Source organism: Protopterus annectens, chromosome 8.part0 (assembly GCF_019279795.1).
Source record: "Protopterus annectens isolate FY-2018-M chromosome 8.part0, PAN1.0, whole genome shotgun sequence".
Lineage (NCBI taxonomy): Eukaryota > Metazoa > Chordata > Ceratodontiformes > Protopteridae > Protopterus > Protopterus annectens.
In genome coordinates, this window is record NC_056741.1 from 1336671900 (window position 1) to 1336686355 (window position 14456).

At 39.8% G+C, this 14456-nt stretch overlaps 1 protein-coding gene across 1 annotated transcript in view; it reads right to left on the reverse strand.

Moving 5' to 3' along the window:
* CEP95 (centrosomal protein 95) overlaps nucleotides 1-7494 on the reverse strand; it is a 1662476-nt gene extending 1654982 nt beyond the window's left edge. Inside the window, exon 1 of the mRNA XM_044080881.1 lies at nucleotides 7153-7494. Coding sequence (XP_043936816.1) covers nucleotides 7153-7174 — 22 coding nt within the window. The 5' untranslated portion in view covers nucleotides 7175-7494. The remainder of the gene's footprint in view (nucleotides 1-7152) is intronic.
* Between the last annotated feature and the right edge of the window lie 6962 nt (nucleotides 7495-14456).

A 14456-nucleotide genomic window follows, 5' to 3' on the forward strand; every position in this document is an offset into this window, starting at 1 on the left:
TTTTTAAGGCTCTTTTTTGATTCTTTTAGTGAGGTATTTTTGTGGCCTTTCTAGTTGTTGCAGATGTCTTGAGAGGTACATACCAAACGGGGCGTTGTATTCTATAATGGGTCTAATGAGAGATGAGTACAGTGTGACAATGACCTCCGTTATTCTGGATGAAAAGCCCTTGGTGATGAGGTGTGCCACATAGAAGGATTTCCTGACTGTTGTGGCAATGTGGTTATCAAAGGTGAGACAACTGTCCATCTGTGTCCCTAAGTCTCTTATCACACTTTCAGTGTTTAGTGTACTGCCACCTAATGGTAATTCACGGGTACATGATTTTTCCCAAAGGGGATAACTATACATTTCCTGGCATTGAGCTTGAGCCCACGGCTCTGGCACCAAGCATCTGTTTCTGTAAGGCCCTCTTGTAGAGTATCTCCATCATTTGGGGATTCAATAATGGCTCCCAGTTTGCAGTCATCTGCGAACTTTGTTAGCCAGAGTCCCTTAGTGGTGGCCTGTACTTCAGAGAAATAGATGCCAAACAAGAGCAGTCCCAGGACTGAACCCTGAGGTACTCCACTTGTCACTTGTCTGGAACTAGATTTGGAGTCGGCTACTTTCACAGTGTGGGTTCTATCAGTAAGCCAGTTAGCAACCCACTGGGTGACGTAGGGATTAATGCCCAGCTTAGTAAGTTTATCTATGATTCCAGAGTGGAGGATAGTGTCAAAGGCCTTGGCAAAGTCTAGATAGGCTGTGTGAACCACCTTACCCTTGTCCATGGCTCTGGAGACTGATTCAAAGAAGTCAATCAGGTTCAGGAGATGAGATCCGCCCTTCACAAACCCAAACTGGGTGGGGTCCAGTGTTTGAAGGTTGCCAATGTCTTTGTTTACAAGTTCCATGATAATACGCTCCATGGCCTTGCAGATAAGGCTCGTCAAGATTGATGGGACGGCAGTTTCCAGGATCCAAGGTGGATCCCCCCTTGTGGAGTGGGATAACTGTAGCTCTGTGCCATTCAGTGTGCATGAAACCTAAGGTGAGGCTATGATTAAACATGACACTTAGGTGAGGTGCCAGTTCATATTGTAATTCATGTAGTACATAGCCTGGGATGTCATCTGGTCCCATGGATGCTGTATTCTTAGCTTTGGAGTGTGTGTTTTTTACCTGTGTGACCGTTATTACCGGAACTTGGCAATCTTCCAGTATTGAGATGGGCCATTTAGGGGGTGAGTGTCACTGAATCGATCTGCCAGGATATTGGCAATATCCTTGGGATCAGTATATTTAATGCCATTCTGTTTTAGCTCAGAGCAGATCTGAGCATTGCCATTTAGATTCTTGACATAGTTATAGAATGCCTTGTGGTTGTCTTTGGAATCTTTGGCAATTTTATTTTCGTAACTAGCTTTGGAGTTTTTTTGCATCCTGGGATTTCCCACTTTTCTGCAGCAGTTTCTTCCTTTTGTTGTAAAGTTTGTTTATGGCAGGGTACCACCAGATTGGCTTCCTTTTTTTGGATGAGAGTATCTTGGTTCTATTTGGAATGGCACGATTCATGCATGAGTGGATGTGCTCGTACAGTGCCTTAGTATAGGATTCAGCAGTTGAACTTTCTGTTCCCGTCTTCATGGGTGTCATGAAGTTTGTCCCTTCTGACTTGAGTAGCATGAAGTTAGCTTTGGAGCAGTTTTTTATGGAGGTTTCCTTATTGGGGTGGGATGTGGTGTCAAGGGTGATTAGCTTATGGTCAGACCTGACTAACGAGGGGGTGACCATAGGTGTGGAGCATCGATTTCCCATGTTGGTAATGACCAGGTCTAGGATATTGGAGCCCCTGGTTAGTTTATCCTGATTAGTTGATCCAGGGCGCTGGAATTTATGAATTCCAAGAACCGTTGAGCAAAGGTGTTGGTACACGAGTAGTTTTCCTAGTTAATGGCACTGTAGTTAAAAATCACCCATTATTAGGGTATTTGGTTCTATCTTAATATTTTCCAGTATGTTTAAAAAGGTGTAGTGATAATCTTGGGGCATGCTGGGGGATCTGGAGCAAGCTACAATTTGGATTGCAGTCTTGCCTAGTGTTAGTTGCACCTGGAGAATTTCAGACGCATTGTGTTGTCAACTAGCCTGGTGGTGTGAATATCCTTGGTGAATATTGACACTCCTCCACCTTTAGTGTTTCGGTCCTGGTTTGGTGGCCAAAAAGTGTGGTAAGAATTGTAGCCTGGGATTGCAGGGGTGCTCTCTGGAGCCTTGAACTAGGTCTCTCTCTCATATTTTATAGATTATATATATATATATATATATATATATATATATATATATATATATATATATAATGTGTGTGTGTAAAATATATATATATAAAAAATGTGCATAAAATATATTTTACACACACATACATTATATATATTTTACAAACACACACAGATTTTATATACATACACATACACACACACACACACACACACACACACACACACACACACACACACACACGCTAAGTTGCCTGAGTTGTCTTGCATAGTGCTAGTGTTACAGGAAGGGCTTTTTAAAGTTAAGATGCTCGTTAGGTTTGGGGCAGGTTCAGGAGCAGGATTAGCACATATTAGTAAGGTGGAGTGGGGGGGTGAAGCTCCCCCGCTCCACCTTAGTAATGTATGCTGTCTTGCGTAGTGGTAGTGTTACGGGAAGGGCTTTTTAAAGTTTAGATGCTCATTAGGGTTGGGGCAGGGGCAGGAACAGGATTAGCACGTATTAGTAAGGTGCAGTGGGGGGGGGGGGCTGAAGCTCCCCTGCTCCACCTTAGTGCTGTATGCTAACTTTAACCTTGCCCCCAACATGCATCTTAATTTTAGAAAAGCCCTTTCCACAACACTACCACTATTCAGGCAAATTTGAGCCAGATGTGGAGGGTTAAGGGTAGTGCAGTGGAAAAGGAAATATGTTTCATTCTTCTATGTACTTGGTGTAGATATGATATTTGTATGAAATAATGGATGCTCAATATGTTGAGGTGCATATGTTCTACGTCGACTCTGTTTTGTAATTAAATTCTGAAAGCAGAATACTAACAGGGAAAAATTAATTGCTGAACATGCTGAAGATGACATGGTAATAGGAAATACTACATAAACTATACTAGTTGTGAGATATCTATTTATCAATAACACACAAAAGACCAAAAAACAAGTGGCAATAAGACACATGTGAAAAAAAAAACTATTGTAGGAAAAAGGTCTATTGAAAAGGTCTATTGAAAACAAACAAATACCCCAGAATGTTTTTATCACTGTAGTAGTACACAATGATTTGTACCAGACCAAAAGTTTAAAGTAGGCTTATTTGTATTTCTTAAGATGGAGTTCAGCACTGATCCACATGGACCTTTCAGACAGCATAGGACCAATGGGTAAGTCACTTGCTTAGAATCACAAATGAAGGTTTAGGGAATCAAAACGTCATCTACAAAACACAGTTCATCGTCATAATCATTTGTACTTAATACTATAATAATAGCGCAATTAATACATACAGTAATTAAAAGACTTAAATTATAATGCACAATATTAAATATAAATACAAATAAATTATATATACACACATTTATACTACACACATGTATAATAAACATTACATTAAAATATTACTCATTTAAATTAGGAGCACAGAACAGATTTAAATTTGCTAGTGGGAGTGAAGTACAGACTCATTGTGGAGAACTGTGGATTTAACAAAAACGAAAGCTGGGAGCTGATGCAATCACATATGACAAGAACAAAATACATCAGATAAGTGAAATAATTAAGAAGTTGTAATTGCTAGAAGTACAGTAAAAAGGATTACACAAGCAGTAGTTTATAAATATAAACAGACTAACATTTGTGAAAGTTACAATTAAAAAATGTAACAATTGAAAGAAAATGATGTAATGAAGGACAAGTAGCATGGTGCTGCACCAGTCAGTACTCCTGTTTCACAGCTCTAGAACTTAGATTCTGACCTCATTTGCTCACTATGTGAAGTAAAAATTTTCTCCCCATATTATTTTTCTACAGCTCCTAAACTAGCTCTTTAGGGCAACTGACTGTTTTGCATCATTCCTAGATGAGCTTGTGGACATGCTAACCAGGTGTTAACTGATGTCTCAAGCAGGCTGCATTCTGACTTTAATCCAGTATGTAGTCTGTTTCAATGCGACACTGGAATACATAAACAGATAGCATATAAACCATGAAAATATTACAAACAATTTAAAAAAAATGCTGTTATCATGGGGTATAAGGGAATCTTTAATTTGGCCACAGGTTACAACCAAAATGAGTCCTTGGACAAGCTCACCTTGGTTAACTAAATAATTAACTTACTAATAAATAAATAAATAATCAACAAGAGCTACCTACACATCTCACTGAAGGTCGAAACTTCAGAAATGCTATCCAAACCTTATGTTGGCACTACTGGGTACTTTGCCGTTAAACCCATACCAAGCGGTTTTGCTGCCAGATCGGCGTGTTTCGCCTTTATTTAACACAGATGTGCATACTGAACAGAGTACATGCCCACCAGTATTATACTTCTGTATACTTTGTGTGACCTGATAGTAGTGTCTTTTTTTGGTTTTGCAGCTATTCACTTTTCCGTTAAACCCCTACCACGCAGTTTCGCTACCAGATTGGCGTGTCTCGCCTTTATTTTACACAGACGTGCATATTTTACAGAGTACATACCCACCAGTATTATACTTAGGTATACTTTGTCTGACCTGATAGCAGTGTCTTTTGGCAATATTGTACTTGAGGCCCTCACCAGATGTGCAGAAGCAAGCCCTGCCTAAAACCCACCCCCGTGACATGTCATTCATAAATACACATTCCCTCCGAATGTACAACAAAATGTAAAAAGAAAACAAGTGCAGTGACATATAATAGAACAATAAATATAATAGTAAACCGCTAACAATATTAGTAATTGACAGGTTTTATTGCACCATAACCAGCAAAGAAACAAAACCGTCAAACGTTAGCAGCAAAACGCATTTCATCACACTTTTTACTGTCCAAACAAATGAAACCAAAAAAGATTCAGCAAAATCAAACATTAGCAGCAAAACACGTCATCAGGCTTTTTACTGTGCGAGAGGCGTGGTTCTCACCATTGACTTAGGTCAACTATATTAACACTAGGAAAGTGTACGTGTTATGGGCGTTATTTGTCATTTTTTGCACATTTGTAAATTCCTGAATTAGAGAGAGTGTGCTGTTAAAATTCGGGTTTTCTGATTAAATAGACTGAATGACCGTAAAGTGAGATTTGCAAGACTGCTTACATTTAATTTACGTTAATATTCTCATATCATGTATGCACGAGCAAATTACATATGCAGACCGGGTTGTCACTCAATTCATGACACGCCCACGTATGTGCGAAATGAACTGGTGAGGCCCTCAAGTACAATATCACTGGTCTTTTTTTGGTTTTGCAGCTACTCACCTGCTTGTCAACTGATCCACACTTAAAAAGCATCACTCACTTTTGTATGGTGTATGCAACACAACTCTACCTGCCTTAATTGTACTTACTCTTGTCTTTCGAATATGCAGACTACTGATGGAAGAATGTTGTATGCTGCCAAAAGAAATATATTCATTGCTAAATCCTGATATATCTGTAAAACTCCAATGTAAAATACAAACAAGAACAAACTCTCATGATGACACGCTTTGAAAGGCGTGCGAACAGTTAAGAAGAACAGAAAGGTCCTTGGCAGAGGTCTTTAATGCAGTAGTAGGACATGGAGTGGGTGAATTACAGAAGTGTTGTCGTAGAAGTGTAACTGCAGTGGCTATTTTTTTCCTGACGAACAAAAGAAAACCTTAGCGCAACCATCTTGACATTTCATCACCACTTGCAAGAAGGACAGACGGTAAATGACATACACAAACAAACAGTAAATGACAATGTCAAGAGAAACAACACAACATACGTACGTCAACACTGAATGACCTAGGCACAGGTTACTAATTCGCACATGATGGTAGCCAGTGCATTTGTAAACACTACATAAAAAGGATCTGCACAGCTCGCTGAGGAATAAAGCGAGACACGGCGATCTGACAGCGAAACTGCATGATAGGGGTTTAACAGAAAAGTACCCACTACTGTTAGAACCTGAGTGCATACAGAGGACCTTTTACAGCCATAATCTGGGAAACAGCAACAGCATCTGTAGTAGTACTGCCTCAGATTAACAAAACTGTTGCAGATTTTTCACCATCAGCACCAAAGGCAGACATTCTGATAAACCACCTATCAGACTTGCACATCCAACTTTGAAATGGGATCAATTTTCCTGCAAAGGATGGTCCAAAATCTAGAAACACGGGATCTTTTAAACAGAACACATACTAAAATCTTAACTATTTAACTATTAGTCTGGAAAAATCAGTGTTGAAAAGCTCAGTACCAACTACATGAAAAGAAAACCTAAAATCAGTACCCATGCTCATCAATGTTCAATCAAATACTACACTGTTCAGCCACTTAAGACTGATAAGAGATAGCATTTTCAGCTGAAGAAAATCATATACTATAGAACGTTTTTAAAAAGATTGCATCAAAGCCAATAAGATACCCAAAATGCATAAAAAACTAAGAAAGTTATCAAAACGGGAGAATGCTACACAGAGTGATGGACATTATCTCCAACTGTCTGACTACATGACTTCAATTGCCAAGAACTACGATACTTCTTACTGTGTGTTACACTGACCAAGTAGTATGACACTAAAGTTAATTATATGCTTCCAAATGCCTCCCCATTTCTCAACATCCTCAAGAATTCAGGGTATGTCAACAGAGCATAATGCTGCCGCCACTATCACCTAAATGTGCGCCAACTTAGGAAGAGATCATAAAAGCTAACTAACGGCAGTAAAACCACTAACTTCTCCACCAAGTTCTTTGTAACAGCTAAAAATAAAAAAAAAATCAGTGGGCCAACGTTCTGTATTATTTCTATAATAACAGTAAATGACATCAGAAGTAGTTCCTTAAGTCAGCCTACACGAATACATTTGAATATGTACACAATAAAGTGAAACGTTTAGCTGCAAAATGCCTCAGCTACTAGAATGTGTTGTTACTAACCCTTTTCTTCACGACTGTCCATGTTGTTTCTCAGAAGAGTACAGAAGTCCAGGTACTAACATGAAAGGGGCATCCAATTCCTAAAACAAACACATTACATCCAAGTAAAGCTTCTAAGTAAATCAGCTGTTTGCACTTCCTCAATGATACTTAAAGCAGGGAACATTTAAACTACCAATCTGTTTTGATGGGACATGAGCGATGAACAATTATATCCCAGTAGAACTCGAACACCTAACTTTTCGTAATCGTTTTCAATTTAGTTTTTTAATCATGTATGAATAGACGCACGTCATGAAACACATTCAAATATCAATAAATACTGACTGTGGTTTATCCTTGTTTCCGTAACGTCACTGGAGAATCCAGTAGGGGTGTGCTCATTACAATGGTACAGACCTGTACGACTTCATGACGAAAACACGTACAGTCACGTCCATACCGTGGATGTCAAGACCAAAAGTGGCAAGATTGACATCCGGTATTGTTTGTATAATATCTTCTTTTTGTCTGCTTCTTGTATTCTTAATTAAGCCAAATAATATGATGCGTACTTTTTATTTATTATGTATAAAGAGTCACGCATTTAGTTTCTCATAAACTGTCTGTAGTACTGGGAGAAGGCAAGTTTTTACTGTTCAATGATATTTTAAAATATAAATGTGTAATAGGTTCATAGATAAGTACTAGGCTAATTGCCCTTACGAGCTATTTTAAGCCTAGCCAATTTTCCTTGCGAGACTTAAACGCTGCACTTTTTGTTTGTATGGCAAACTTTCCCAACCCTGCAATTGTAGTAACCAAAAGAATGCTCTGCATAAGCACCATAATCCCTTCAAAGAGTGAATATTAAGATTCCTTGACTTGGCTCCCCATCCCTAGAATTATAGTAACCAAAAGAATGGCCTGCATAAATAGCATAATCAGTTCAAAGAGTCAAGATTAGGGCTCCCTATGTCTAGAAATAGTACAACCCCCAAATAAAATTATAATATTATGTTCACCTCATATATTCTTACTAGTGCTATTTTCTATATACCTCCTTTCCTTACTATAATGTTTCTGCCTAAATCTACTTATAACTGATCATACTTTATCAAACATTTATCTGGGTTAGTCTTCTTCTTTCAGCTTTTTCCTGGTTAGGGGTTGCCACAGTGGATCACCTGTGTGCTCATGACTGGCAGTGGCACCCAACCTTCCACAGAAGGCACACACATGCACTCCCACCTAGGGCCAGTTTAGAGTGTCCAATCCACCTGCAGCATGTCTTTGGGAGGAAACCAGAGCACCTGGATGGAACCCACGCGACCACAGGGAGGACATGCAGACTCTGCACAGAAGGCACCCCAGTCAAGGATTGAATTGGAGAATCTCTTGCTGTGAGGCGACAATGCTAACCACTGCACCACCATGGCTGCCCATTTATCTGGGTTAGTCACTGATGATAAATCCCCGACTTACTAGTATCTCTCTTTTTCTACAGTATGTGTTTATATATATATATATATATATATATATATATACATATATATATATATATATATATATATATATATATAAACAACACTAAACTTATTATGTACAATTATTCATTGTTTAACTCACATTTTTCATTTCATTTTTTCCACTTGACTTGTAACAAATGTCTGTGCATTGTAATACTGAAGCTTTTCTCCTTGGGTCTCTGCTGAAAAAGGGTTTTGCCCAGTCAGACCAACCCGGTTAACAAATGTCAAATAAATATTAGCTTGGGGGGGGGGGCAACACCCACAGCAGGCACTGTGAAACAGTGTAACAGTGAAAAAGTACACAAACAGGTTACACCTGGTTCTTACAAGTAACCGAGGGAAAATTCTTTAGCAATTACCGCCAACACCACCAACAAGGAGAAATTAGTCACTGCAAGGTTTGCAGCCATTACTTCCGTCATCTAAGTAATGCCTCGGGTGATGAATATCTAAAGGTTCTACACAAATTTTGCTCAAAATCACTTTAAAGACAGAGACTGGGAAAAGCCATTCAAGGTAATAGGCTGAGGCTATGAAATAAATATTACACTACGTTAAAATATGATCAAGTTAAAATATGATCAAGTTGTACAAACTTATGTCAGTTACATTTTATATTTGTGCCCGTTAACACTCCGTAACATTAACCCATGCATACACACACATTTAAGTATGTTAGCTGCGTGCGTGTTCACAAACACATATTTTTTTTCTCTGTACATATAACACACTTGCAACATGCTACTGGTCATTTTATCATAGAGATCTATCACAAAACTAAACACTTTACATTTGAAGATCTCAGGTTCTTATAGGTTCATAAGTAGGTACTAGGCTATCTGCCCGAAGGTATTTATAAGCCTAGCCAGAATGTGTTGGCTTTCGCTGCCCCCTTAGATTAGTTCCCTGTGCCTCTGTCCAGCAGAGCCATTGAAGTGATCCATGGGGTAAACTTTCTGTTTTCCATCCACTCGTCAAGGTTTCTCTTGAAGAGGGTTAGCAAGGAGCTCTGCCTAATGTAGATTGGAATCTTGTTCCAAAGCATGGGAAATCTCTGGGACAGGAATCTATCCCTCCAGCACGTGCTATTTATTGTTGTGGTGAGGTTTAGATCCCTGGAGCGTGTGGCTCATAGTTTTCTTTAGGTGGAGCATGTCCATCAATTCTGGGTTGGACATGGCCTTGTATATCAGTCAGAGATCACCTCTGAGTAGGTGGTATGCAACAGAGTACAGGTGGAGCTTCTTCAGTCCAGCTGCATAGGGCATCTGCTTGAGGCCAGTGATCTTCTTGGTGAGGTACTTCTGTGGTCTTTCCAAGTGTTGCAGATGTCTTGTAAGGTACATCCCAAATGGGGCATTGTACTCTATGATGGGTCTGATGAGTGATGCGTAGAGGGGCCCAATGACCTCTTTCAATCTGGATGCAAACCCTTTTGTGATTAGGTGGGCCATATAGAAGGATTTTCTAACCACTTTGACAATGTGATTATCAAAGGAGAGGTTACTATCTACTTGGGTTCCCAGATCCCTTATTTTGTCTTCCCTATTTAGGGGGCTACCAGCTATGTGGTAGTTTGTGGGTACATTGTTTTTTCCAAAGAGGATGACTATGCACTTTCTGGCATTTAGCTTGAGGCCATGGTTTTGACACCAGGTATCTGTCTCAGTGAGACCCTTTTGGAGGATGTTTGTGTCAGCCGGAGAGACAATTATAGCCCCTAGTTTGCAGTCGTCTGCGAATTTGGTCAGCCATAGTCCTCCTGTGCTTGCCTGTACCTCTGAGAAGTATATGCCGAACATGAGAGGTCCTAGGACTGAGCTCTGGGGAATGCCAGGTGTAACCAGTTTAGAGTCAGACCTAGCTCCTGCAACTCTTACCAAGTGGGTTCTGTCCGTGAGCCAGTTGGTTACCCATCTTGTGACGTAGGGGTTTATGTTCAGGCTGGTAAACTTGTCTATAATACCTGAGTGGGGAATGGTGTCAAAGGCCTTTGCGAGGTCCAGGTAGGCTGTGTGGACTACCTTTCCCTCATCTATAGCCTTGGTAACTGTCTCAAAGAAGTCCACCAGGTTTAGGAGGCATGATCTGCCCTTAAGAAAGCTGAACTGGGTAGGGTCCTGTTTTTGTAGGTTTCCAATGTCTCTGTTAATGAGATCCATGATGATGCACTCCATAGCTTTGCAGACCAAGCTAGTCAGGCTTATAAGGCAATAGTTCCTGGGGTCCATTGTGGCTCCACCTTTGTGGAGCGGAATCACCGTTGCTGTGCACCACTCTGTGGGCACATAGCCTGTGGAGATGCTGAGTTTAAACAGTGTGTTTAGGTGAGGGGTTAGTTCAGGATGCAGCCTGGGACACCATCCGGTCCCATTGATGCTGTGTTTTTGGCTTTGGAGAGGGCTGTTTTAACCTGAGTGTCTGTGATTTAAGGGGCACTACATTCTTCTTGTATAGTTATGGGCCCTTTTGGGGGTGAGAGGGAGGTGAAGTTTGCACTGAACCTGTCCACCAGGATGTTGGCTATATCGGTCGGTTCAGTGTATTTTGTGCCATTCTGCACTAACTCTGAGCAGATCTGAGAATTGCCACTTAGATTCTTGACATAGCTAAAGAATGCCTTGTGGTTATCTTTGGTGCCCATAGTAAGTTTTCTTTCAAAGCTAGCCTTGGATGATTTTATGAGGGAATGTAGTTTCTTGCTGATACTGATCAGGGATGTCTTCCCTTCTTGGGGTTTTACTCTTTTCTGTACTAGTTTCCTCATTCTATTGTATAACTTGTTTATGGCAGGGGTCCACTAGACTGGTTTCCTTTTCTTGGAGGAGTGAGTCTTGGTTTTTTTTGGGATAGCATGATCCATGCATTCTTGTAAGTGCCCGTAGAGTGCATTAGTAAAGGATTTTGCAGCTTGGACAGCGTTATACTTTAGTATGGGGGATTTGAAACTTCCCACCTCGGTCTTAAGTAATGTGAAATTTGCTTTTGAAAAGTTTTTCACAGTGGTTTCTTTGACCGGGGGTGGTGGCGGAATGTGGATATCCAGAGTGATTAGTTTCTGGTCAGAGCTAACCAGCGAGGGGTTGACCTCTGGTGTGGAACACCAGTCGCCCATGTTGGTGATGACCAGGTCCAATATGTTGTCACCTCTGGTGGGGGTGTTGACCAGTTGATCCAGGGTGTTTGAGTTTATAAATTCTAGGAAATGTTGAGCAAGGGAGTTTGTACTTGAGTAGTTCTCCCAGTTAATGTTTGGGTAATTATGTACTTGAGTAGTTTTCCCAGTTAACGTTTGGGTAATTAATTATCACCGAATGTGCGCCTGTAGGACTCAAATCAGTACAAACCCAGTAGCACTTAATACAGCTAAGATTTGCTTTTCCATTTTCAGTTTTTCATACTTGTCAAACATTTTGCACATTTGTCATAAATTGTGTCACCTCATAACTTTCAACCACCTATCTCCAAAATGTGCAACACCACTACCTCAAACAATATGGCAGGGCAAAATGTTGAACACTTATTCTACCTCCAAAATGTGCAACACCACTACCTCAAACAATATGGCAGGGCAAAATGTTGAACACTTATTAATGATTTTCATTTAGAAATGCAACAGCATAGTTATTAACACTTTCTTCTTACTTAAACGTAGTTATTATGGTGAAACAAACAATTCAATATCATTCAGTATTATTTACCATGGACAACGAATATGCACTAAATTCTTTCCATACAGAGTGGCGTGGAATCCAGAAAATTATTGTACTTGTGTTTATACATTCTCCCGTGGCCAATTTATTAATTTCCTGGGCGCAGAGGAACAGGAGCCTATTCCTGCGCTCAGTAAGCACAAGACAGAGAAGCGCAATAATATCATGTCATCGAAAGCCGAAAACACCGAACACCATTTAATCGAACCTAAATAATCTAAAGCACACAATATTGAACATTCAGAACAGCAAATTTTTCCTATTCCGAAACACATTCACACAACACAGGCACACCAAAAAAACAGCAATCCACACACTTACACTTAAAATCATATATCTAACCCTACACTAAACTATACAGACACTACTATCTATCCACTTACCTTAACCCAACCCTAACCCTAAGGTCCGTCACTATCGCACACTCACCTTACCCGCGCCCTAACCCTGAATCACTTAACCTGCCCCTAACCCTAAACTCTGTCACTATCGCACACTCACCTCACCACCACCCTAACACTAACTCACATAACCCATGCCCTAAACCTAACATCCACACAATCACACACTTACCTGAACCCCCGTAACTTTCCACCACAGTGCTAAAAATAGCGAAGCCACAGAAATGGACAACCAAATTCTTTCCCTAGGAAAGAATTCGATGTTCTGCACCTTCGCTATTTTTAGCGTTCGATGCATAGGGTTCGACATTGTGGCATTCAACGTTATCGGCTTTTGATAATGTGATATGAACCCAGAGAAGCTATTGCTGTCTACCACGCAAAGGTGGAGGTGGTACATACATACCTCTCACCTCTCCCTGGCGTTTGCTTTATATTTTTGCTCTGTCCCGTAAAAAATGTTTGATTTTCTGATAAATCACTGAGGATTACAGTAAGTCAATAATGTCAGGCATTAGAATTTCATACTCATATCCATCTGAAAATGCATGTGGGATGAAAAATTACTTTTTTCTATTAACTTTTTAAGTGAATTGGAGTAATATTAAAACAAGTCCCTGATTTGGGGTCTTCTATCCCCCATTATTTTTGGCCTGCCACCATTATTTCTGGCTTTGTCCAGAATTTTTAATCAAATAAGTTGAGAAATATGGACATACATACTCTTTGGTAATTTGGAGAACTGCAGTTCTCATACAGGTAGGGTACCTGTCACTAGGTCAGCACAAACTGGTGAAAAGAAGAATGCTGAACACAGTCTCACAAGTCAGAAATGAGTGTATTAGAATGCCTAAACATCTTAGAAATACTGAATGTTTTGGTATTTTCTGTGTGTGTGTGTGTGTGTGTGTGTGTGTGTGTGTGTGTGTGTGTGTGTGTGTGTGTGTGTGTGTGTGTCTGTGCGTGTCTGTATGCATCTTGTTTAGTGTTAGGATTAAGGATAAGGTTATAACCCTAACCTTAACACTAACTCTTTGTGGGTGGCTTAGTTTTGGCATTTATTAACATTAGGATGTTTGTATTCAGGTTAGTGTAGTCAACTGTATATTTTGCAATATGGTAGGATTGTAGAAAATACTGTCAGTCTACTGGTAGGCACTGTCACTCACAGCGTGTTTTTAGGGAATGGATGGAAAGTGGAGACCATGGAGAAATCCACAAGAATTACTTGGGAGATGTGGACACTACAGAAGACACCCGAACTGGGAACTGAATCAAAGAACCAGACACTGTGAGTCAGCAACATTAACCAATGTACCGCTGTGTTGACATAATGTTATACATACGTTATAACATTAATTGATGTGTACATGAACCTATTTATCCAACATCCAAGGTAATCTTAACATATATATTCATTGTCAAAAATTTATATTGACTTGTACCTCGTATTAACCAAATGTAAATAACAGTTACATGCCATTGTTGATACCAGACTTGTATATAGTCTGAAACATATTTTAATTGTTATCCTTTAACATAATTAAATGATTTAAAATAAAATGTTAGAGTGCCAGGATAGGCACTGGCTCCCTTATGACATTTAATTGCATTAAGCAGGTAACTGGGGAATGTGTGAATGAATGAAATAAAGAAGGTGGGACTTGTTTAACTGAAAT